Source organism: Bos grunniens, chromosome 4 (assembly GCF_055505025.1).
Source record: "Bos grunniens cultivar Pamir isolate PY7600 chromosome 4, Bosgru_T2T1.0, whole genome shotgun sequence".
Lineage (NCBI taxonomy): Eukaryota > Metazoa > Chordata > Mammalia > Artiodactyla > Bovidae > Bos > Bos grunniens.
The window spans coordinates 18,568,978-18,595,566 of NC_141168.1; the positions used below are offsets into that span (position 1 = coordinate 18,568,978).

Genomic DNA, 26,589 nt, shown 5'->3' on the forward strand with positions numbered 1-26,589 from the left:
TACCAGCTGGAGGCTGTGTATCAGCTGGGTAACGTAGGTTGAGGGGTTTAATCTCTTAGTGTCCTTGTCTATAAAATGAGGACGCTCATAGTGCTTGCCTTCCAGGGTCACTCTCAGGGTTAAATTAGTTGTTATATATCTAAAGCACTTAGAACAATGTTTAGTACGTAGTAAACACTCATAATTAAGTGTTCGCTGTTTCCACTGTTTTCAACACCTCCCCATACAACTCACAGTAGAGGTGATTTCATTGTCCAGACACTCAGGGAGGGACCCTGGGCAGGCAGGCATCTACCTTCTGTCTGAACAGTGGGATGCAGCTTAGCATGACTCTTTGATACATTCACCTACTTTCCTCCCCTCTCCTGGCCTCCAGAACCCAGCCTTGGCATTTTCCTTTAAGAGATGTTTATGCCAAAAATCAGTCAAGATTTGCCAATTCTGTTGAAGAAATTCACAGGGCAAATGGTGAAGTATGAAATACTGAAGGATTTAGATGAGGCATACTTATTTAATTCACAAAAATTTCTTTTTTACTTTAGACATATAAATAGCTAATGGGTGCATATGTATGTATATCATATAAGTGGTATTGCCCTATGTAATTTCTCTTTTTAAGAGTACAGACATATGTTATAGATATATGTATATCTGTGTATGTGTATATATAGGTACAAATGTATTATTTATACATATATATATAACTCATATATATCACATAAAGATACTTTCTACTCCCAATTTAGAGTTTAATCTTTTCTTTCCCCCTCCCAGGAGTCAGTTTCTAGTCAGTGCAATTATTTATGGAAGTGATTGAGGACCTGCATTTTGGTGTTGCCTCTATGTTGGCTTTAGTTTGTGGGCTTTTTAGCTGCTGTCTTGGTAATCTCAGCATCTAGCCCCAGTGCTCACAGCTGCTCCATTTCGTCCTTGGATGTGAAGGACTGGTCATCATGAGACAGCGGCTTGTTTTTGTTTTCTTGCTGACAGCTAAGTGGTGATGCCCAGGAAATCTGCCAGTCGAGTTTGACCTTTGATAGCAAGCTGTTTAAATAAAATCAGAAGATATGTCGGTTGTGCTTCTTACTCTCCACAGTGCACTACTGGCCTTATTGGGTCATGTTTTCCTTCTTTTTTCTTTTTTTTCTGGCTGTGCTGCATGGCATGTGGGATCTTAGTTCCCTAACCAGGGATCGAACCAGTGCCCCCTGCATGGAAGCTGAGGGTCTTAGCCATCGGATGGCCAGGAAAGACCCAGGTGATGTTTTCCTCCTGAAAGGAAACTTAAAAGGCATATAGATATAGTTTAGGGGGAAAATTTTTTTTAATCAAGATCTGAGCTTCAGAAGTTTTACAGATTGGAGCATGTATAGAGTGTGTACTGACTCTTATTTTTGTAGTTTTATCAATAACTCAGCCATCTAAGTTCTAAGCTATGGTGCTCTGCTGATGTTTTGCCAGTGAAAAAAGACTGTGAAAGTAAGGTCATATGGAAAAAGTGTAATACATATTCTACTGATTCCCTTTCACTTTATCTTCTGTCGTACCTCAGAGGTTATATTTGTCATTTTGTTTCCTCAGATTTATTTCCATTGGCAGACAGAGCACAAGCTAACACCTCGTAGTTCAGAATGAAAGCTCCTTTTTTCTAATTTCAACTGCTGCTGGAATGTTGTTCTCAGCAAACTTCTTACTGGCTGACCTTCTTCAGCTGAAGTCATTTATTTTATGATTTAACTGGTAGATCGAATCAAGCTACAAATATTTATTGATATGGTTTACAGTTGGTGGTTTAGAGGAATTATTATGGGAATGTGGTTCAGCTATTGTGTTGCCTAGGTTCTGATGTGATGGATTTAATTTCTTTTATATATTGATACTTTCAGCTGTGTTATATCAGCCAGCTATATTCCTGAAAAACCACTCCTAAACTCATTAGCTTTTTAAAAAAAATTTTTTTTATTGGAGTATGGTTGTTTTACAACGTTATGCTAGTTTCTACTGTACAACAATTGAATCAGCTATAGGTATACATATATCTCCGCTTTTTGGATTTCCTTCCCATTTAGGTCACCACAGAACACTGTATACAATCCCCTGTGCTACACAGTTGGTTCTCATTAGTGATTTATTTTATATATTGGTGACTCAGATGGTAAAGAATCCACCTGCAAAGCAGGAGACCTGGGTTCGATCTCTGGGTCAGGAAGATTCCCTGAAGGGCATGACAAGCCACTCCAGTATTCTTGCCTGGAGAATCCCCATGGACAGGAGCCTGGCGGGCTGCAAGTCCATGGGGTCACAAAGAGCTGGACAGGACTGAGTGACTAAATACACAGCACACACATCAATAGTGTATATATGTCAATCTCCCAATTCATGGCCCTCCTCTTTCTCTTTGGTATCCATACATTTGTTCTCTCCATCTATATCTCTATCTGAACTCACTAGCTTTGACAACAATCATTTATTATAGTTCACACATTTGTCCCTTGACTGGAGGTTGGCTCATTTCGGTGGGGTTAGGGGCAGTGACTTGTTTTACTGGTTTCAGCTAGATTCACTCACATGTCTAAGGCTGAGAGTTGGCTGATCTTGGCCAAACTTATCTGGGGACAGTTCTGTTTTATGTGTCTGTCCTCCTGGGATCAGTAGATTGTCCTAGTACATCCTTCTCACTGTGATGGCAAAGGCGCAAATGTGTGAGTTCAGCTGTGCATTTCAAGACTGTACTTGCATTAGGAAGCGCATATCCTTTTAGCCAGAGCAAGTCAGGTGGTCAGTCCCAGGATGGAAATTAGTCCCCAGTGGGAGGGCACTGCCAGATTACATGGCAGAGGACGTGGATAAAGGGACAAATGAAGAACTGTGGAGCCAATTACGTGATTTATAACATATGTTAAGGTGCTCATTGACTCTTTGTCGAGGGACTCTGAATGGGCCCCTTGACCCACTAAGCCTTCTAGTAATTACTGTTTTGGGGTATAAAGTAGAGCAGGCAAAAGCAGGCCATTTCCATGTGCGGTCATCCAGAGATGATAATATTCCCTGTATAGGAAATTTAGAAATAGTATGAAATTGGGGGAAAAAATTACTCATGTTCTGAGTTATTCTCCAGAGATCATTCTGTCACTTTCCTTATTAATAGTGCACACATTTATATCTTTTTTTCTTAATACTCTATCATAAATCTTTGCCTTGTTATTAAAAAGGCTTTAGCATGTAACATTACTGGCTGCATAATATTTCCATTGTATGAGTACACCCTAATTCATTAACCTTGCCCTTCCTTTTACTGTTTTGGTTACTTTCAGTGTCTTGTGATTATAAATAATGCTGAATGAGCATATCTGTGCAAAAATGTTTGTCTATGTTTACTTGTTTCTTTCATGGATCCAGAAACCTGAGTTTTGCCACTCATTTGCTGTGTGGTCTAGACCTGCCTGTTAGTTTCCTCATCGTAAGATCACATATAGAGCTTGATGGCCTTAAACTTCTTTCTAATTCAGAAAATATCCTTCAAGGGAGAGTAATAAATTGCTGGTTTGAACTGGAAGCAGGCAGGCAACTCCAGTTGTGTGTCACCAAAAAGCTCAGGAGAGGAGTGGAAGCTTCTTTGGGCTTCTGTCTTGGAAGAGTTCAGGGGAAGTTTTGTTTCATAGTTCACATGTCGTTTGTCCTCCAGGCTCCATCTCTGACATAACAGAGATTATATTTACATAAATCTTTTTAAAAACAAGAGTGTAGGGCATTGAGCATTGAGATTATAAACTCTTGACCTACTTAATAGATGTGTGCTTTGAGAATGGCTTAGCTTATTGGAAGAACTATTGCCTGTCTTCATTTTGCTTGTAATTTTGTTTATTTTTAAATAATTGCATTTATTTACTCATAGTTGGCTGTAGTGGGTCTTCCTTTCTGCACGAGCTTTTCTCTAGTTCTGGGTGACTAGCTGGGGTAACTCTCTAGTTGAGGTGTGGAGGCTTCTCTTATTGGGAGCATGAGGCTTAGTAGCAGTGGCTCCCGGCTCTAGAGCACAGGCTCGATAGTTGGGGCACACGGGCTTAGTTGCTCTGCAGCGTGTGCGATCTTCCCCTAATCAGGGATCGAACCCATGTTTCCTGCCCTGGCAGGTGGATTATTTACCACTGAGCCGCCAGGGAAGGTGCGCTTGTAATTTCGTATTTGCTTTTTGTATTTATGTTTGCCTTTTCTTCTGTGCCTTGTGATTTACCTGTTATCACAGTGATCATAACGGCACAACCATGGGGTCTGGCCTTATCTCACCATTTCCTGATAATTGCATGTGCTCTTTTTCTCAGTGATGCCTCCTTACTGTTCGTTTTCATATGTACTGAGGCTGGATTTCATCTTGCTGTCTCTCTTCCAGCCTCTGCTGGGGATAAATATTCTCACTGTGCACAGGCTGTAAGTGCTGACAGGTGGAGGTATGAACACATCACTCCTGAGTGGAGAAAAGTGTGATCTATGCTCTGTCTGTCTCTCTAGCCACTCCCCACATAGGTCCTGAGCGTGTCCTCCTTGCAGCTGACAGAGACTTCTCATTCCTAACTCCTCCTGGGAGTGGTGTGAGAAACTTTATTTGGGACTTCCTTGGTGGTACAGTGGATAGGAATCTGCCTGCCAGTGCAGGGGACACAGGTTCAATCCCTGGTCTGGGAAGATGCTATACGCTGTGGAGCACCTAAGTCCATGCACTGCAGCTACTGAGCTTGCGGGCCTGTGCTCCTCAGCAAGAGAAGCCACCGCAATGAGAAGCCTCTGCACCACGACTGGAGCATAGCTCCTGCACACTGCAACTTGAGAAAGCCCACACGCAGCAATGAAGACCCAGTGCAGCCAAAAGTAAAAAAAAAAAACTTGGTTTGGCTCCTCATCCAGTTGCCCCCGCTGCCCCCAAGCTGAGCTGGGGCGCCCATCTGGCCAGCAGGACTCTGCATCCAGTACAGTGCGGTCTCCATCCTCTGACCGCCTTCAAGAGGCCTTTTGTTTCCTGCCCCTCCCGCTCGGCCAGGATGTGGTCCCCAATCCCCTGGGAATGATGGGACTCCTCCACCACTCCAGAGCGTTCAGCAGCTCCAGAGAACCAGCTCTAAAAGTGAAACATCTTCAACCGACTGAAAACGTGCCTGTCTTTATTTTACGCCAGGAAATATTAATACATTGAGGCTGGAATATTTAATCGAGTCAGTTATAAATTGGATTTGGGGGAAAATCATTTTCCTCAATGCAGGTGAATCTAACCTTCCCCTGAAGGAAGTTGCTTATGAAATACAACCTTTATCACTGCAAGCTGTAGTTTTTGGCTTCCGTGCCCACTCTTCCACTGCCCCTTGATGGTTGAGTGATGTGATGTTCATGTACCTTTTCATAAGAAAACTTGAACCCGATTCTAGAGTGTGAAGTAATTCATAATGTGAATGACTTTGCTGCTCTCTACAATAACAGTTCACTAAGGTGTGAATGTCTATGTACATTTTAATAAAGCAAGGGAGCATATCTTGGCTTTATTTCAGTCTCGTTTTAGTAAACTGGCATCGGGTGAGGAATGCTGACTCTGGGAGCCTGACTTGTTTTCTCTTGTTCCGCACCTGCCTGCAGCCTCCTTGCTATCCTCTGCCCTGCCCTTCCACCTTCTTTTCCAGGGCTGCGCCGAGGTACCTGCTCTCAAGTAACTTTGTGAGAAGTGCAGGGTACTGTGCGGGCTCCTGGGAGAATGCTGCTGAGCGATGGAGGTGCTTCTGTCCAATCAGTGCTGTTCCTTTGTTGCGATCCCCAGGCCTGTGACCATCATGAAAGCCAGAGGCCAAGACCAGACTCGGCAAGAAGCTGCCCTTCCCTCTGGATTTCATGCATTTCAGCAACATGTTTTACAAACTCTGAAGTTTCTGAGAGGGCTAAGTAAAGTTCTGGAAGTCTAGGTCAAGTGTAAGACTTAAGTGCAGTTGTAGGGAAGCAGACTGGGACCAGCATGGGGCGTGAGAAGAAAAAAAGAAACAGATAAGCATCCACTGGGGAGAAGGGCAGAGACCTTCTAACCATTGTCTCTGGTCCTGTCTCCTGAGACCCTGGTTGCCGTCATTCACTCTTTCCTTCTTGTTTTTATTTTTTAATTGTAGAATTGGCCAAAAAGTTTGTTGGGGTTTTTCTGCAAGATGTTATGGAAAAACCCAAACAAACATTATGGCCAACCCAATATATATATATATATATATATATATATATATATATATATATTTTATTGGAATATAGTTGCTTTACAGTGTTGTGTTAGTTTCTGCTGTGCAGCAAAGTGAATCAGTCTCACGTGTACATGTACCTCCTCTTCCTTGGATTTCCTTTCTATTTAGGTCAGCAGAGAGCACTGAGTGGAGTTCCCTGTGCTATACAGTAGATTCTCATTAGTTATCTATTTTATACATAGTAGTGTATATGTGCCAATCCCAATCTCCCGATCCATCCTCCCTCTTCCTTCATATTTTTAGATGTACTTATTCATTTATGAATAGATAGTAGATTCATTTGGTTTGAAAACCAAAAAGTATAAAACACTGCACACCGAAATTGTCCATCCTACCCTATTCGCCATCCACCCAGTCTCCTCCCACTGTGGCCAGGGAGCTGGGTTTCTTTCTTTCATATGCATGCTTCCAGAGCGGCCTTAGGCATCCTTACACTCAAGTGAATGAAAGCACAGATTCTTGTTCTGCATTCGTTTGTTCATCCATTGATCTCCTCTCTCATGTTCTCATTTCATTTCTTTTAATTCTACTCTCAATAAGTATTTTTTATTAGTTATTAATTGATCATAGTTTTGGTTGTGCTGGGTCTTTGCTGCCGTGGGTGGGCTTTCTTGAGTCGGGGAGCACAGAGGCGACTCTCTAGTTGCAGTGTGAGGGCTTCTCATTGTGGTGTCTTCTCTTGTGGAGCACAGGCTCTGGGCACACGGGCTTCAGCGATTGCAGCACATGGGCTCAGCACTACAGGTTCTTGGGCTCTAGAGCACAGGCTCAGTAGTTGTGGCTCAGGGGCCTAGTTGCCCCGAGACGCGTGGGATCTTCCCAGACCAGGGATCAAACCCGTGTCCCCTGCATCGGCAGGTGGATTCTTATCCCCTGTAGCACCAGAGACTCCCTCAATAATTCTTTGCTGGAGGTCTTTTTGAGGAGAAAGGTCAGTGGTCACTTGTTTTACTTATACCTGATGCCCTGAGCAGACTTCACACAGTGTGCTTTTTTTTTCCCATAGATGAAGTGGAGAGTGAGAAATGGTACCTGTCTCCAGACTTTCCACCAACAACCATCAAGACAGAGCCCATCACGGACGAGCCACCCTCAGGACTCGTCCCCTCTGTCACGCTGACCATCACTGCAATCTCCACCCCGTTTGAAAAGGAGGAAACCCCTCTGGAAATGAACGCTGGGGTAAAGTCACTTTTCTTCCATAAAAACAGATTGGATCCAGAGATAACACATCCTCATTCTCCAAAAAGGCATTTAATCTTTTTGGAGCCAGTGGTTGTATATGTTTAAGGATATGTAACTGTATGTAAAAGTGTATTTATGTCTATCCAGAGCATGTTGACTTGGTGTCAACACTGGTTATATCACTTCCTTTAAAGGCATTGTCCAGAAAAACTGGAAGTCTCATTTTGGTTTTTCTGTGAATGCTATTACAAAATTGAAAAAGTTCAGGGATATCCATGTTGGAAAAAAATTCTCCCTGGAATTGATTTTTAAGCCAGTTGAAAGGGAGTGGTTACAGCAATGGTGCTATTCATAGCTTCTGGGCTGTGGCAGCAAGGAATGCTTCTTCCTGTGTCATGCTTTATTTTCCTAGTGCTGTGCGAGTTGCCCTGACTTAATTCAGGGATTTCCCAGCTACCACTTCTTATTGTATTACCCATGGAAAACATAAGAAATTGGGAGTTGCTCAGTTCCATGCCTATAGCAAGTAGGATTTAGTTTTGCTCCACCTTCTCTTGAGGTATTTCGATGTCTGGTGGTGGACCAGGGTGATACTTGTACATCTTCTTCTGGATATTTGGAATCCAGCCCTAACTTTCCATATGCTCAAAGCCACAGGTTATGTTACAATGACTCCACTGACCTTCTCTAAGTCATTTCTCCTCTGAGCAAGGTAGAGGAATCAGGACAAGGTAACACAGCGTGGTGGCACCACCAAGGCTTGGCTGCATCCTCACTCCTTGTGCTGTTTACCTTCCATCCATCGGGAAGATGAGGGCCAACGAAGATGAGCTGAACAGAGCACCTGTATGCTGCCCTCTAGAATTCCTTTCTCAATAGCTACCTGAGTCTGTTTATAGGCTGCGGCTTCTGGAGTCTGTATTAGTCTCCTTGCTCTGTGATGCTTTAGTTTGAATTTTAAGCAAGTCACTAAGAAAGATCAGAGTCGTGGCCTTTCCCCCATGCCTGGGCCAGATACCTGTCCTCCTTTCCCTACCCAGTGTTTCGTGATTATGTGTTGTCAGTTGTCAGGAAACTGGAGAGAATGCATGCAGTTGGGTTCACACAGTTCCTCCTGCCGGAGGCCCGTGACCCTTTAGGAATGTGCCAGACTAGTTTTGTGGTAAAATGCCTGTCAGTCAGTTCAGTTCAGTCGCTCAGTCGTGTCCGACTCTTTGCGACCCCATGAATCGCAGCATGCCAGGCCTCCCTGTCCATCACCAACTCCCAGAGTTCACTCAGACTCACGTCCATCGAGTCAGTGATGCCATCCAGCCATCTCATCCTCTGTCGTCCCCTTCTCCTCCTGCCCCCAATTCCTCCCAGCATCAGAGTCTTTTCCAATGAGTCAACTCTTCGCATGAGGTGGCCAAAGTACTGGAGTTTCAGCTTTAGCATCATTCCTTCCAAAGAAATCCCAGGGCTGATCTGCTTCAGAATGGACTGGTTGGATTTCCTTACAGTAAAATGCCTGTACAGTACCATAAACACAATAGAATGAAGCACTGACAAGTGAGCCCTGGCTGCTTCATCTAGATGAGAATTCTGAGGGCTCCCTCACTTGTACTGCCAGATTTGGCAATGGGGGAGGGTTAAGGACTAAAATACCTCCCAGTCCAAGAAGCAGCCTGCGCTTAGCCGGGCCTCACCAGCCCTAGCACAGCCCTGAGAGGAAGACAGGATGACAAATAGCTCCCTGGGGTGTTGCTTCAGGTTTGTTATTGGCTTTTAAAAACTGTGTTTGAATTTCTTTCTTTAGGTTGATTCCTCATGCCAGACCATTATTCCTAAGATTAAGCTGGAGCCTCATGAAGTGGATCAGTTCCTAAACTTCTCTCCCAAGGAAGGTCTGTCTCCTCTCCCCTTTGGGCTAACAGGTGTGGGTGCACCACCCCAGGGAAAGTGGGGACTGTTGATTGTACTGGAGGCAGAGCTCGTTTTATGAAATAGCTGTTCTTGACTCTAAATACAAACTTTAAAGCTAAATTTTATTTTCCCATATATGTGTATGCTTAATTTTCAAGTAAATCTTCAACTTTTACTCCAAGCCAGGGTGACCTTTCAACATATTCATAGACTCTCGTGACTTGGGTGCTGACAAGGGAACACGGGAACCCCTGCCCTCAAGCCATCCTATGAGTGAGAGCCAGCTCCCTGCCCTGGCGTGATGATCAGTACAGACCTAATGGGCATTTACAAAGCCAACTTGCTGGCTTAAAACAAACTCTAGTTTTAAATCCTTTGTGAAGTGGATTCACAGTTTATCTGTCTGGCAATTCAGTATTTTTAAATGTTGATTTTCGGGTGGCTCAGCTGGTAGAGAATCTGCCTGCAATATAGGAAATGAAGGTTCAATCTCTGAGTCAGGAAGATCCTCTGGAAAAGGGAATGACAACCCACTCCAGTATTCTTGCCTGGGAAATCCCATGAACAGAGGAACCTGGTGGGCTACAGTCCATGGAGTCGCGAGAGTTGGACACGACTTAGTGACTAAATCCCCACCAACCACTACCACTCCTCTATTCCTACGTCTATTTAGAAATAAGTGGTGTCAGTACTTGAAATGGTTACACTCTCACTTTCTTCTTTCCCTGTGTCAGTCTTTTCCTTGTCCCCTGTGAAGCCCATGGGTAGGAATTCTGAATGCAGACCCCTAAGTCTCATACAGTCTAGGAAGCTCTCTCTGCCTTTTTAATTGATATACTTTGCCGAGCTCCTTAATTCAGTGCCTTAAGACATGCCATTCCCTCCCTTTTTATTTATACTTTCAGCACATGGTTAGAAGGACAGCTCATCAATGTGATCAACAAATAAGAAACTAGTATACGGGCTTGTCATGGGAAAGGTATCTGTGCTATGATGTGGACATAAGGTGCAGATGTTACAATATATAGGAGTAATGCTCACGGAAACAAAGTCTACTTCATCCCACCAGAAACATACTCAAGATTTATCCACGATACTTTAATCAAGGTTGGCATTTACCTTTGTCATCAGTAAAGAAAGGATTCAATTATTTTTTTATACTTTTTTGGCCACACAGCACAGCATATGGGATCTTAGTTCTCTTTGAATCCACGCCCCTTTGGAAGTGTGGAGTCTTAACCACTGGACTGCCAGGGAAGTCCCAGGATTTAGTTTCTATAATGAGTGATACTAACTAAAATCCATATTGAGACAATATTTATTTTAACTGAGTGATACACATTTTAGTGCCTTTCAGCTTTAAAGAAAGTAATTCCTTTCATGTTTGTGATACTGGTAACAACTATCAAATACATTTTGCTCTTTCCATCTGTGTTGCCATATGCTTCTGAAAATGTCATCACAGTACCAGTAAACCCCGTAGTGGCTTCAGAATCTCGGCTCTGTAGAGGAGAAGAGTTTCAGGGTCCTTCCTTGAAGTGGCCATCTTTCCTCATTATCCTAGATAAACAGGGAGGAGGAAATTCAACATCCTTGAATGTAGCGGGGCTTCTAGGCAAAGTGGCTTGTTGTCCCCAGCCCTGTCAGGAAGTAACCTATGAGCCATATTTCAAGTGAATTTAGAAATCTGATACTGAGGCACTTGTGACCAGGGCAGTAGCTCTCAATAAGTGGGTAAGAGGAGATTCGAGTTTGCTTCACTTTTCCTGCCATGCCATTTCCATTTTGTTGTGTGTGTGGAGCACCTTCTTCTTGGGAAGGAGAAAAGTACTAGAATAATTTGGACTGTGCCCAGCCAAAGGGAAAAGTAAGCTCTAGTACTCTTGACTAATTCTCCAGACTAATAGCTCTGCATGGCAGACACCAGGAGCCCCTGTGAGGTTTGTCTGCTCCCGGGTTTTGTTTTACTTTTGTTTTTATTTGCTTGTTTGTTTACCATGGCTAAAAGATAAACATTGTTAAAATTCAGTTCAGTAGCTCAGTCATGTCTGACTCTCTATGACCCCATGGCCTGCAGCATTCCAGGCCTCCCTGTCCATCACCAGCTCCTGGAGCTTGTTCAAACTCATGTCCATCGAGTCTGATGCCATCCAACCATCTCATCCTCTGTTGTCCCCTTCTCCTCGTGCCTTCAATCTTTCCCAGCATTAGGGTCTTTCCAATGAGTCAGTTCTTCCCATCAGGTGGCCAAAGTATTGGAGCTTCAGCTTCACCATCAGTCCTTGCAATGAATATTCAGGACTGATTTCCATTAGGATTGACTGGTTTGATCTCCTTGAAGTCCAAAGGAAACATTGTTAAGAGATAAGCTCTAAAAACTTAAAAATTTCAATTGCTTATTTGAGCAAAAATTAATTAGACTTTGCAGCGCCAAACTGGTTAGAAGTTTCCTCTGACAAGAGCTGGGGGGAGACTTTTATAAAGAGAAGGTGGAAGCAAAGTAAGGAGATTATTGATGGGCTATAACTTAAAACTTAGTTGGCTGTTTGTGACCAGTTGTCCTTAGATTCCAGCCTGATAACCTTGAAGCATTTACAGGATTGGATTTTGGTTTGCCTGTGTAAGTGGCCAGAGCACTGGAGACACCCCAGGGTAACAGCTTCCACGCTTATTAATTGACCTGACACTAGAGTCCCGTAGGTCATCATGGGGTTGGGAAAACCTTACTTAACACTCTTAGAACTCCTTTCTAGGTGAACACGTATTTAAGACGCCTACCTACCCTCCTTAGCTTCCTGGAAGCAGTGGCCAAAGAGTTGACAATAGAGATGTATGGGATTGTTTTAGAATATTCTTTAGCTTTAGGAGTGCCCGTGGACTCTAAAAAACCAGGGAGCTCTACGGCAGGGTAGGTTAGAAAGAGAAAAGAGAGGGGTTAGCGTAAGAAAGAAAGAGGAAAAAGTATGTGCTGTTAGTGGGGGTGGGGCAAGGTGGGGAGGTGACTGAGAGAGATGGATCACCTGTGGTTCCCTGGGACAGTCAGTGTTTCAGTAAGCAGAAGAGCCCCATGCTTCCAGCTTCTCACCTCCAAAGGCAGCTCTGAGGGCCCTTTTTCTGAGGTGAGTAGCTGTGTCTCAGAAAGGCTCCTTCCATCTTCAGTATCTCAGGCAGGAGGCCTTCCCATGCCCCGGGCTCTTCTCTGGTTGACCAAGTCCAGGCGTGTATGCGGCCCCCGGGCTCCTCGCCCAGTTCAGAGCCGCTGCACTCGGGGCTCTGTTGTCCTGGGGGTCCCAGGAGGCGTGCGGAGTGCAAGGCTTACCCAAGGTCACGTCCCTTGGCTCAGTAATGGTGACTGGCCATCAAGGTATTCCAGCACGATGTGAAGATTCACAGTCAGAAAAAGAGTGAGACCCCCAAAGCTCATGTGTCAGGTTGAACTCAGAGACAGCACTTCCTTTGGAACCTGTCTCCGCTGCCCTGGAGGTGCTTGAGCGGCACTGACCAAGGCCCCAAGGCCTGGCAGAGTATGGGTGTCTCCCTGGGGAGAGGTGAGGGATGCTTGATGCTGGGGGACATTGCGGGGGACACCCTGCTCCCCCTCATTTATCTCCCAGTGCCTGCTTTTCTATCCACAGATGGATTGGGTGTTATCTGAATCAAGAATGCCTGGCATCTGGCCTGTGGGCCCTGCCATGCACATTCCTGCAGAAACAAATGAGCTTTTCTCAAACCCTCATGGGCTCCCTGCTTCTGCTATTTTTTTTTTTTTTTTCTTTTTTAAAGATCTTGATACGTTAACATGGTGGTTTACAATCAAACTGTGGAAACTATATGAAATGAAGAGAGGGAACGTTATGCCAGCACCATCCCTACCTGCTGTAATTTCCCATGTCCCCATTTTGTCATAATTTTATTACTTTCTTACATATTTTCCCGAGTTTCTTTATGTAGTTAGAAGCAAATAGGGTCTGTATTCTCTTTCTCTCCTTTTTCATACAAAAGGAAGTCTACTTTATACACTGTCTTGCACCTTGATTTATTTCTCTCATCTGTAGGTTGAGACCAGCACACAGTTATGTCACATCTACTGAAACTCCTGTTGACCAAAGTAAAACTCAAAAATCCAGTCCAAAAATGCATCCACAATGTGCTGTGCTAAGTTGCTCAGTCGTGTCCGACTCTTTGTGACCCCATGGACTGCAGCCTGCCAGGCTCCTCTGTCCATGGGATTCTCCAGGCAAGAATACTGGAGTGGGTTGCCATGCCCTCCTCCAGGGGATCTTCCCAACCCAGGGATCGAACCCAGGTCTCCTGCATTGCAGGTGGATTCTTTACCAACTGAGCTACCAGGGAAGCCCATTATCCACAATAAAGCCAGAAAATCAAGCCAAGAAAGCACCTGCTTGAGGCTGTATCAAGTTGGAACCCAATAATTCAGTCTACTGTTTTTCGAAAGAAACACTTAAATTTTGCCTTCACAGTACATCTTGGAGGCTGTTCCATGTCCACTCGGAGAGATTCCTCATCCATTTGTTCGACTGTCCTAGGTTGGATGTTGGATGTTTAAGTGCCCCCACGTCCTGCTTTGTTGCTCCCTGATGGATGCAATCCGTTCTTTTCCCCTCAGCCTCCGTGGACCACCTGCACTTACCGCCCACTCCTCCCAGCAGCAACAGCAGCGACTCCGAGGGCAGCCTGAGCCCCAGCCCGCGCCTGCACCCCTTTGGCCTTCCGCAGACCCACAGCCCTGCCAGGGCCCCAGCGCGGGCCCCCTCGGCGCTGGCCAGCTCCCCGCTCCTCACTGCTCCTCATGTGAGTGTCCCTGCATCCCTGCAACCCGATCCTCCCATCCTGTCGTTTGGAGCTTCACCCAGCGTGGCTGCCATTCCGAGCCACTTGGCTTTTCTTCCTTTGGGAAGTTTTCAGTCTGATTGCTAAAGCTGGGGGATGACAGACTTAGAGAACATTTTCTAAAAACTGCCTGTGATCTCATCGTGCTAACACGTTCTTTTCCTTTTCTGTGCATGCTTCCGGTTTTTATTCATGTGCGTATTTTTTATAGCTACAACCATGAGGAATAAAAATGTTGTCATTCTTCTCAAAATTATATCACAAATATTTATCATCAACTTAGGCAGTCTTTGTGACCTAGGATAGGAAATAGCTTATTATTTAAATAAACAATCTTCAGTGAACTGAAAAATTGCTCTGAGATGAAACGTTTTGATGTCTAAAGCACACGCATATAATTTAACCCTTTTTATCTGTGGTTCAGCTCTTAACCCAGTGACTCAGGATGGAACTCATGAGTCATTATTCATTCCTCACATATATAATTTCTCCAAATAAAAAATAGGCATATATAATTAATTTTGCATTGTTTTGAATAGTCAGTTGATTTCTCTGAGGATTTAAAAATCATAGTCAACCTTACTGAATTTATAATATCACATAGAGCAAATTGGAATGCAGTTCAGTTCAGTCGCTCAGTCGTGTCTGACTCTTTGCGACCCCATGAACCACAGCATGCCAGGCCTCCCTGTCCATCACCAGCTTCCAGAATCCACCCAAACCCATGTCCATCAAGTCGGTGATGCCATCCAACCATCTCATCCTCTGTTGTCCCCTTCTCCTCCTGCCCTCAATCTTTCCCAGCATCAGGGTCTTTTCAAATGAGTCAGCTCTTCGCATCAGGTGGCCAAAGTATTTAATGAAGTGAGATATGTAAAAATTCTAGAAAAGCCATCTATCAATTAGTATAACTTTGAAAAGTTGAATGCAGTCTGTCTCAGAAACTCAGCAAGTTCTTAGATCTGTGGCTATGATCTTATTTATCACTATTACTGAGGGCCAGTGGGTTACCTCTTTCCACTCCATCATTATCCTCTCACCATTAACCCTTCACTCTTTTGATTACTGCAATGGTGTTCATTCTATGGGTCTGTGGGTCCTGCCACAATCAGTTCATTCTCCATGGTCATGGATTAAATCCTCCCCACGTCAGACTTTGGTTCAGCATCCGTGCTGTGTTTCCCTACTATCTGTTGGCATCAAGCCCTCATACCTCTGCTGGGTACTAACACCCTCTGTATGTGCCCAACCTGCAGCAGCTTCAAGAGCTCACCCCGTCCAGGCAGAGCGGCTTCTTCTGTTACTCTTTACAAGGCTGCCTTTTGTTGGAAAGTCCTTCTCTGTGTAAATCACCCCCTTTCTTTCAGGAGGCCCAGTTCAAGTCTTATCTGCTACCCTAAGCCTTCCCTTATCGCAGAGACTCACACAAGTGTTCTCTTTCTTCATGTTATTAATGCACCTGGAGTGAATATCACCGTCTAGCATTTAATTGCTCTCGTTCTTTCCTGTGTGTCAATTCAGCCTTGGTCTCGATCATTAGCTACTTAAGAGACAGAGCTCGTTTTGATTCCTCCATGCATTTAACACAGAGCTAATATGCAATAGGTCCTCCATTTATTGCCTAATTATAAACACATTGTCCTAGTATGGATGACATGGGATGAGCTACAGTTGTCGTCTCCACTGACGATGGATAGTCTAGGACAGTGCTGACCAGAGACTCATGGAGCAAGCCTGCCGGTGCGTCCCTGGGAGTTCTAACCCTTTAGCTGGAAGTGGAGGTTGAGAAGCGGCTCCTAGTGTATAGAGAGCATCTTGTAAAATGGCCTTTTCAGGAGAACAACAAAACTTTCCACAGAACTCCAAGTGAATTCCTTATCACTCTGAAGACAGGAAACCTCCAGGGATGTAGGAAATGAGTTCTGTCTTTTAATTTGCATGTTTTAGCCAGTGGGGTACTTTGTGGGAAATAACGGGTGGAGGTTTCTTTACCTGTTCCCTTAAATTATAATCCTTGGGTTGTAACACTCACACGGGTATCTTCTCCATTTTTTTGCTTCCACTTCAGAGTGCCCATTTCTTACCCGAACAGATGGGCGTCCTTTTTCCTTAGTTGTTTGCAAGACATCATATCAGACCCTCCTCGCCCCTCAGGAGGCGCCCCTCAGGAGCTCCCGGCTGCTCCTCTCTGACCCTTTTCTGCTCCTTGGTCTACACAGAAGCTGCAGGGATCAGGCCCCCTGGTCCTGACGGAGGAGGAGAAGAGGACCCTGATCGCTGAGGGCTATCCCATCCCCACCAAGTTGCCCCTGACGAAATCAGAGGAGAAGGCCCTAAAGAAAATCCGGAGGAAAATCAAGAATAAGGTGGGTCCATCAGATGCAGGCACTTCAGTGAGCAGAACCGAGCCATGTGCCTGTCCCACCTTCCCGGTGGCCAACACTGGCCTGGCCCTTGGTTCGGGACCAAGGCTTGGCCCTGTCATCCTCCAGCCCTGCCATCCATCTTCTGGTCAGTGGGTCCCCAAATTGGGTGTGCATACTCCATGATGCTCAAGATAACCTATTCAAGCATGGGAGGAAAATATTAGAACTCCCATTTACATTTAAAAACATCTCAGACTTTAAAATTTCTATTTCATGATATATACAATATTTCCCCTAGTAGGCATTTATGCAATTTATAAATATTTATAAATTATAATATTATAAATACATAAATATCAATATATTATGGGTGCTTCTTAATTTTTTTTCTCGATAGGGGTTTTTGTTAAAAAATTCTGCTGGCTCTTCTATACCTGGGTCTAGCAGTTTCGAAGTCCTGGGCCCCTATAGTACCTGGGTTCGATCCCTTGGTCAGGAAGATCTCCTGGAGAAGGCAGTGGCTACCCACTCCAGTATACTTGCCTGGAGAATCTCATGGACAGAGAAGCCTGATGGGCTATAGTCCATGGAGTCGCAAAGAGCTGGACTTGACTGAGTGACTAACACATTTCCACTTTTGATCTTAGTAGGCATTTGTACAGAACTGTTTTCAACCAAGGGTCCATAAGTTCTTGAAGGGTTACTTTCAAATAAGCACAAATACAAAAAAAAGTTGGCATGGCTAGGGTGTGCATAGAGCAGGAGGGAGGAGACTAAGGGAGGAAGGAGGAGAGAGATTAGAGTCATAATTCTTCACCCACATGCAGAACCACCAGGGAATTTCTGTGTAACTAACCCCAACTGGCTTATATTATGTATTACAGTGACCCAACTAGGTCCACAGAATTGAAGTCATTTTTCTGAGACCATAGAGATGGTTCATGATGTACATGTTCTGGTCTGACTCCTGGACCACCATCCTTCTCACTTGTGGCCTAATTTGTTAAAGTAGATGAGAGCATAGACTGATTGAAACCACGGGGAACAGGAGAGGCGATTAGTAGATGAGCCAGCAGGTTAAAGAAATGGGAAGTGGCCGCAGAAGTGAGCAGGGCTTCTGTGATTTCTGTGCTCACGGCCTCCAGTCATCTGGGTTTACTGCTCTGTTGTCGTTCAGTTACTGAGTCGTGTCCAGCTCTTTGCAACCCCACGGACTGCAGCACGCCAGGCCTCCCTGTCTGTCACTGTCTCTGGAGTTTGCTCAAACTCGTGTCTATTGAGTCAATGACGCCATCCCACCATCTCATCCTCTGTTGTCCCTTACTGGTAACAGCTGGAGTGTAATCCTCTTGTCTCCCCTTCCATTGCAGATTTCAGCCCAGGAAAGTAGGAGGAAGAAGAAAGAATACATGGACAGCTTGGAGAAAAAGTAAGCCTCCTGCCAAACTGGTTGTGTGTATTGAGCAATTCACGTAGAGAAATGTGAGTGCCAGGGGGCCCCTGATTTCCATGACAAGGGGGTTCAGTTTCTCACCTGGCTCCCAGCAAAGGCTGTTGGTTTATCAGCCTGTGTTTTGCCTGCCACCTAGTGGTTTTTAGAGGAGAACCTTATAAATCTAGCAAGAAATTAAAGAAGTACAACTTTCTTGGTGGCTCAGATGGTAAAGAATCCACCTGCAATGCAGGAGACCTGGGTTCGATCCCTTGGTCAGGAAGGTCTCCTGGAGAAGGCAGTGGCTACCCACTCCAGTATACTTGCCTGGAGAATCTCATGGACAGAGAAGCCTGATGGGCTATAATCCATGGAGTCGCAAAGAGCTGGACTTGCGAGTGACTAACACATTTCCACTTTTGATCTTAGTAGGCATTTGTACAGAACTGTTTTCAACCAAGGGTCCATAAATCCTTGAAGGCTTACTTTCAAATAAGCACAAATACAAACCTTCATGCACATTCCTGGACTTCTCAGAGGAGAGGTGCTATTTTGGCAGAAAAGAGCGGGGCTAATTAATCAATTACCCTTGGCCACACTGCCTTGCACCCTTGAGAAAGCAGCAGGGGATATAAGACAAGTTGGCATTCTTTATTTTCTGTCTGCTATGATTCATGTTATAGGTGAGTGACTTTGCACAAAAACACTTGAAGATACCTTGTGTTATTCTGAATAGCCTGGAATATCAGGAGGGCTCTTAGAAAAACATAAATTAAAACACAATTTTGTATTACCCTAGAAAATAGTTCCCATCTGACAAACTAATATCATTTTAAAATGGGAGTGAGTCCCTAGATCTAGAAATGAATCTTTATGTATATGTGGTGAGAGGAGCAGTTGGTGGATCCTGGCTGGTTTTTGAAGTTCCTACTGAAAGTCAGTGTTTCTTCCTCCTGATTTAGGTTTTGGTAATAAGAATTATTACCAATCATTGTTGAGGTATCTGGGGTCAAGATGTTTCGATGAAAATCTCTTTATGGCCCCTTGGGGCATGCCTCCTCCAGCACCTTGGTTCCTTGTCCTGAGGTCCTAGGGTCTTGTCCTTTCCTCTCCCCCTGCCTCAAGCCCTGTCAGTCTTCCTGGCCAAGAGCACAGCTAGCAGCATTCAGACCCTGTAATATGGAGGGAGAAGTGTGATGAGCATTGAGAGCCATAGGGAAAAGTCAAGAGAAATCAAGTTGGAAAAACCCTTTAAGAAGTTTGGGCTTCCCTGGTGGCTCAGATGGTAAAGAATCCACCTGCAGTGCAAGAGACCTGGGTTTGATCCCTGGGTTGGGAAGATCCGCTGGAGGAGGGCATGGCAATCCACTCCAGTGTTCTTGCCTGGAGAATCCCGTGGACAGAGGAGCCTGGCGGGCTACAGTCCATCAGGTCGCAAAGAGTCAGACACGACTGAGTGACTGTCCTCAGCACATAAGAAGTTTACATTGTGTACCGTTCCAATTCATTTCCCATTATTGAGCCATTTGTTACTAATCTCTTTTTTTTTTTTCTTTTGTGTCACCCTTTGCCCCAACTCAGGTTGGCCTAGCTCTCTTCCTAATCTCCCCAGAGTAGCTGCTTCTCTGTTTATTTTTTCTCTGAACCCCACCTGCCTTCATCCTGGCTTAGTGCTTGCTCCCCTGATAAAACTTGGGTTTTTCTTTTTCTCTCTCTTCTGTAGGGTAGAGTCTTGTTCAACGGAGAACTTGGAGCTTCGGAAGAAGGTGGAGGTTCTGGAGAACACCAACAGGTGAGGGTCCCTGGAGTGAGGATGCCTGATGGAAGGTGGGGAGAGAGGGGCAGATCAGAAAGGGAGCTGGGAAGAAAGGGGAAGAGATGCCATTGAAAGAGTAGTTGTGCCAGGATGCTCAGGGCGGCCATGCTCCATGCACCTGTTCCTGCCGCCTGTGTGCATGTGCGCACACACACACACACACACACACGCCTGTGCGCATACATACACAGACACATGCCTGTGCACACACATACACACGCCTGTGCATGTCCTTTACTTTCCCTAAAATATGTGAGATTGATGAAGAGGCTGACTCTGACAAGGGCTTTCATGAAGAGGGAGTTAAGGAAGAGGCTTGGGAGAGAATATGGTCAATGAGTCTGATTCTCCTGAAAATGACATCAGACTTTATAGAGGTGGCTAAGGAGGGAGTCGCCACTTTTTTGTCACCCAATTTGAGTAAAATAAATTAGTGCTTATTAGTGAAAAAAAAGAGAAAACCAAGTTTGTTTTTTAAAAAGTTTTTAATTACTGTGTTTAAAAGTTAATTAATTGATTACATTTTAAATCCATTTTGAAAAATAATTGTAAGACAGATGGATTAATGAGTTCATCTAGCATCTCCTGTGTCAGGTACTGTTTTCAGGACTTTATAGATAATAACTCATTTAACCTTCTGATGACCCTATGACCTAGTCCTATTACTATCCCTATTATATAGAGGAGGTAATGGAGACTCAACAGGGAGGCCTGGTGTGCTGCAGTCCATGGGGTCACAAAGAGTCGGACACAACTGAGCAACTGAACTGAACTCAATGGAGACTCAGAAAAGTTAGGTGACTTGTCCAAGGTCACACAGTAAATGCCAGAGCTGCATCTGAAGACAGGCAGTCTGGCCCTAGAGCCTTGATGAGCTTTATCCTGGGTCATGTTAAGGTATAGGGCTGAGAAACGGTGGTTGAGGAGTTTCATCGTGTGTGTGTGTGTGTGTTCAGAGTCTGCTCATGCTTTGAAAATTAAAGTATTCATTAGTCAAGGGATCAAGTTGCCCTTAGCTGTTATAGATCCAACAATCCAAGCAGAGAAAAATTGACTTTTAGGTAAGCAAAATATTAATTCATCATTTTAAGGCTTAGCATTAATGCCTAATAACAATTTTGCAAATGTTAAGGGATCAGGGTAAATCTATTTACATGTCATCTGATAATAGTGTAAAATTTGGCTCCCGTTTCCTAAATCTTCATGGTCTGTTGCTCAAACAGCAGGCTAATTGAGTCATCAGTTAAAAATACCATCAGTAGGAAAAGTGGACATTGTGACCCCACTGGGTTTCTCTCTGCATTTCTGGGAACGTGTGCTCATATGGCAGGTCAAGGACAGTCACCTCCAGCACTCTGTAGACAAACAACGGAAGTAAGAAAATGTCACCAGCTCCATGTGATATCACCTTGATCCCCCATGCAGAGGAACTGGTTTCCAGTGGCACTTCAGGGTTCCGGTTTTGCTGTTGTCTTTGGTGATTAGTCTCCTGAGGCTTCATCCCTTCTTATCTCCACTTTTGTTCTTGCCAGAGTGGTTCTCTGGGTCCTAAACCCCCACCAGAGTCTGTATCCATTTTGTAAGCATCTTGAGCAGATTCTAGTCCATCCCACCTCCTATCTTAGCCATCGCTATTGCAAAACCCCCATGTTCATGAGTGGGACAAATCCAGGCCATGAAATGGTGAAAAGGGAAAGAGGAATCCGTCCAACATAATGGAGTTTGGTCCAGGTTGGGTCTTGTCTAGGGGTTCCAGATGTCAGGTCTTCCTGCAGCCACACGGGGGCAGCAGAGGCGCAAAGAGCATTGGGTGTTTGTGATGAGAAGGGCTCGCTGCCTGCCCCCTTTACTGGAAAAGGGTGTCTCCTCCCCTCTCCAGACTGACCCTGCTGTATCATATATTTTAAACCTAAAAAATAAAACCCACACACATGTAATATATGCCCATTGTAAAAAAAATTTTAGAAAATACAGTTAAAAAAGAAAAGAAACCCCCCCAAATCTTTTCACCCAAAGAAATGTTTACATTTTGAACTGGAATATTTTATATGTATGTGCTTATGTTGTACATCCTCTTCTGTTAAGAACCTTCCCCATTTAACAGAAATCACTGGCCATACTGGCCATATATTTTCGTATCAGTAAATGTATTTCTACATAATTTTATTTCTGTCAGATTTTGATGAAGAGCTGTTATCTGCATAGCATGGACATAAAGCACATCTGATTATGTGTGTGTCAGGAACAATCTGTGCTTTGCCAATTGTTTGTGTCTTTTAAAATAATGAGTGTTAATTGCTTGGTCGTGCACAGCTCTTTGTGACCTCCTGGACTGTAACCCGCTAGGCTCCTCTGTCCATAGGATTCTCCAAGCAAGAATACTGGAATGGGCTGCCATTTCCTTCTCCAGGGGATCTACTCGACCCAGGGATTGAAACCAGGTCTACAGCATTGCAGGTGGATTCTTTACTGTCTGAGCCAACAGGGAAGCCCTTTAAAATAATGGCCACGACTATATTAATATGATGTCGATTATTATACAATATGAGTTAGAGAGCCCCTGTGTATTTGAGCTGGGGTCAGCATATCTTGAGTTCTTCCCTGAGAGCCAATGGTAGTTTTCCTTCTATCTTCTTCACTGTGGGAGCTTTTGCCAGCAATTCAGCCAGCAGGAGATTCCACTGAAAACACAATCTACCTCGTGCTTATGGTGCTCTGCTTGCCCCTTGACTGGCAGGCGCTTCCACTGTGGTTCCCCAACAGGCTCTGTGTTCAGTCTCCTCCCTTTTCCAAACTCCTGGTAGACAACCAACCCTTTATGGTGAAAATGGTTAATACTTGATTAACCTGCCATCCTCTCACAAGCAATCCGATGAGGGGCCTCCTAGATCATAATCTGTCAGTCCAGTAGCTTTTCGTGTGTTTTGGCTTGAGAAGCCAGGGAATAAAGCAAAGCTGCTCTTGTGCAAACAGGGAAGGGCCCGCCTTCCCCCCGACTTCCTCCCCCTTCTCCTTCTGTTCCTGCCAAGGGCCTCTCCTTGCCCAGAGGACACTGTGACCGGAGTGACCAATTTGAACCTTGGCAGTCTCTGCCCTAATCTGGTCAGGAGGAGATGATGGTGTGGGCCTGTGGGAGGGGGAGACGTTCGGGCCCTTTATTCATGGCACCGAGTGACTGGCCCAGTGTTTGAACTAAGTACAGAGCAGGGCCCAGTGGACACACACCCGTGTTTGTGTCCTGTTCGCGCTTCTTACATTACCATCCTTCGGAGGTAGGCGGGCGGAGGCAGAAATGCTTACCAGACGTGGACAGGATCCTGGCTACCCAGAAGTGGGTGGGATACCTGGGGTGCCACTGTTCCATTTGGCATGACCTGGCAGGAGAGGCAAGTGGGTGCTTCACTGTTGGCCAAACTAAAGAAAAACTGCCCCTCTTTACATTTTACCGCTTCTGAAGCCTACAAGGACTTTCATCTATCCAGATGAGAACGAGGACTCAAAGCTGGAGTCAGTCCTGAATCTTAGGGTAGTACTGGTCCCAGCAGCAGTCAGGTAGCATGTTACTGGCTTTGAGGTGAAAAGGCCCTTTTGCCTGAGCTCAGCAAGCTGGAAGGGGGTGGGGACAGAAGAGGAGACTTCTGCAGCCTTTACCACTGGAACCTTGGGCAGCTGGAGCAGTGGGAAGTCACCTTCACACTTGTCTGTAAGGCGATCTGCTAATCGCCTACCACCAGGAAATGTGTGAGCCAGAGAGAGATGGTTTCCCAGGGGGCCCTCCTTCCTGTGCTCAGTCGGGAAATACTTTTGCTTTTACAAAGACCAGGCGAGACTGCGTGCGATGTCTCCTGGCCTTCCTTGCTTCTCATTCATCTCCAAGCTGCATGACTCATTCTTGAGAGACCCTGTCTTTCCCCCACTTTATAGCCTTTTCTTCTACACAAGTGATTCGACTAGCCCATTCCTTATAGGCGTCTGTGGCTCAGTTTGCTCCTTTCTTGTCTAATTTTGCCCTTGAGCGTCTACGGGGCTGATTTGTAGACTCATAGGAGCTTAGACGTGAGAGCTTGTTTGGAGGTTCTAGCAGGGGAGTGCAGCCACTCATATATTCTTAATCGAAGACTGGTCCTCCTCCATCAGAGATGGTTGTCCTCTTCGACTGATCTCGCATCTTTGAGAGGGTCACATGTGGAGCGATGAGAGAGGATGGGGACACCTGCCTAGCCAGCCAGATCGGCCGAATCAACCCTGGCAATCAATGGAGAGACCAGAGTGGCAACCAGCTCCGGATATGGGAGCCCTCATATCTGGAGCTCAGACTTGAAAAATACTTTAGAGATCATCTCATTTAATTGCTAATCACTTCATTTCACAGAGCGGGCAACTGAGGGCTGGTGAGGTTAAGGTCATCCAGACATTTAGAGTTAAGACGGGAACTGGGACTCAAGCAGCTCATTTTTCCAATGGTCCCTTCCTCAGTCACTCCTACCCCTGTTGTGCGCTCTCTCCAAGGACCAATGCCTTCCTCATCACAGGGCCGACCTTGGATCTGAATGAGAGGGCCCTGCTCGGGACCCACATTTTAGGGGGCCTGCTCTGGTTTCCCCTAGCCGGCCCCTCCCAGTACGATGAGGAGTCAGCAGGACCAAGGCGATATGTCTGTCTGGAGCTCTTAACCTGGCCCGGAGGGAGCTCGAGGGAGCAGGCCTTAGGGGTACCTGTAGGCAGTGTTTGCAGGCCAGGGCTAGGATATACGACATGGGATGTGGGCCTCACTGGTTCCCTTTCCCTGGCCCTCACAGAAGTGAAGGATGTGCTTGTCCTGACCTGTATTTGTGTTCTTATCAGAAACAAGGATTCCTTAGTTTTCCTCCTTGACCTTCCTCATAACTCCAGTCCTCCTCTCTGTCTCTGCTCTTCTTGTTCTTTACAATCTGCATGCGATTTCTGAGAGAGGTCTTTCCAGCCAAGCCCACTGGGCTTTGGTCATGTTCTGCCTCTCCTGATTTGTTTGTTTAGCCACACAGTCATGTCCCTTTGCACCAGTTTTGTCTGCTGGCTCCCTCCGAGCTATTATGGTTTTCCCTGTGTGATGTCTTCTCTTCTCTTCCACTGTCCGTAACCAGCTGGTCCCCCTCTCCTGCTGTGCATAGAGAGGCTGTTAGAGTGCTGACGAATGACCCGAGTCCAGGAATGACCCTCTGTAGACCTATATCTTGGTTTAAATCACTTTTCATTTCTCCGTTATCTCTAACTTCTGGCTGTGTGAAGAGTATAAACTTTTTTTTTTCAGGTGAAAACATTACAAACTTCAAAGGATTGTTGATACAAGGCTGAGTTTCCCAGAGAGTTTAGAAAGGCATTTTAGTATGATTTCATGGTGAAGTTACACATCCCTCAGCCCCAGAAAATGTTCTAGAACTCTCTTTTTTGTGATCTTGGGCAAGTAGGTGGTAGAATATTTCAAAAGTGCCTCCTGGTCCCTGAAAAATAAAGCTCCTTGGAATGTGGCAATTGCACAGTGAGAAAAGGGAGACCATTTGTATTTTTAAAAATTTAGACCAGAACCCCATAAACAGCCTTCAAAACTTAAGTAAAAGGTCATAAATAAATGAATATTTATTCAAAGTTCAGGATTTTAGCAGAATGTGATTATCTTTTGTGTAAGAGTTTGCACCTTAGTATTTAAAAGTCTTTGTGGTAGTTCACGAGCCTCCTTGGAGGAGGAAATAACAACCCACTCCAGTATTCTTGCCTGGAGAATCCCATGGACAGAGGAGCCTGGCGGGCTACAGTCTGTGGGGTAGCAAAGAGTTGGACACGACTGAACAGCTAGCACACACACGAGTCTCCTTAAATATTGTTATGCAGTATTTGGCATTGTTATTAACAATATATCCTACCAGCTCGTCTGTCTCCACCTAAGGACTTTGAGGTACACGTTTCAGGTTTGTAACACCTCCCTCCTATCCCTCAGGTCTTTGACACTAATTCTGGAAGACTGGGGTGGATGTGGAGGGCTTTAGGTGGGATTTTGCTTCAGAAGAACATGGATGCCTACCTCTTCCATCATGAAGCCATATAATAGTCACTCATAATAATTTTTTTTTTTGCATAAGCACTGTAGTTAAATAACACTTAGACTTTTTGATCATATCATTTTACATGTTGTGTAACGACCCAGATACACCACACATACATCACATACATAACTAATACGAATGTTTCACAGATAATTACTTATTTACTATGTGTGGTGCCCTCAGATAGTGTGTGTTTTATTTGATTCTGTTTCATGGAGAAGGCAATGGCACCCCACTCCAGTACTCTTGCCTGGAAAATCCCAGGGATGGAGGAGCCTGGTAGGCTGCAGTCCATGGGGTTGCTAAGAGTCGGACACGACTGAGCGACTTCCCTTTCACTTTTCACTTTCATGTATTGGAGAAGGAAATGGCAACCCACTCCAGTGTTCTTGCCTGGAGAATCCCAGGGACGGGGGAGCCTGGTGGGCTGCCATTTCTGAGGTCGCACAGAGTCGGACACGACTGAAGCGACTTAGCAGAAGCAGCAGCAGCCTTAGAAAATACATCAGTCACACCCCAGTTGTTTCCACGGCCCACGAATGGTTCATGATTTGGAATTTAGAACTTACTGCTCTAAGTCATTCCATAAGGGTGTTAAAAAAGTTTCTTCATCCCCGTGGGAGGCTGATGCACCCGGAGTGGTTCATTCACACACACAAATGTGCACACACACATCGTAGCACAGCTGGTT

At 45.0% G+C, this 26,589-nt stretch overlaps 1 protein-coding gene across 2 annotated transcripts in view; it reads left to right on the top strand.

The window, feature by feature from the left end:
- Window positions 1–26,589, top strand: part of CREB3L2 (cAMP responsive element binding protein 3 like 2) — a 130,465-nt gene that overhangs the window by 87,415 nt on the left and 16,461 nt on the right. For both annotated transcript variants that reach the window (XM_086395382.1, XM_086395381.1), the window contains exons 3-8: window positions 7,270–7,445; window positions 9,247–9,334; window positions 13,981–14,165; window positions 16,424–16,570; window positions 17,941–17,999; window positions 19,726–19,794. In XM_086395382.1, coding sequence (XP_086251508.1) covers window positions 7,270–7,445; window positions 9,247–9,334; window positions 13,981–14,165; window positions 16,424–16,570; window positions 17,941–17,999; window positions 19,726–19,794 — 724 coding nt within the window. The remainder of the gene's footprint in view (window positions 1–7,269; window positions 7,446–9,246; window positions 9,335–13,980; window positions 14,166–16,423; window positions 16,571–17,940; window positions 18,000–19,725; window positions 19,795–26,589) is intronic.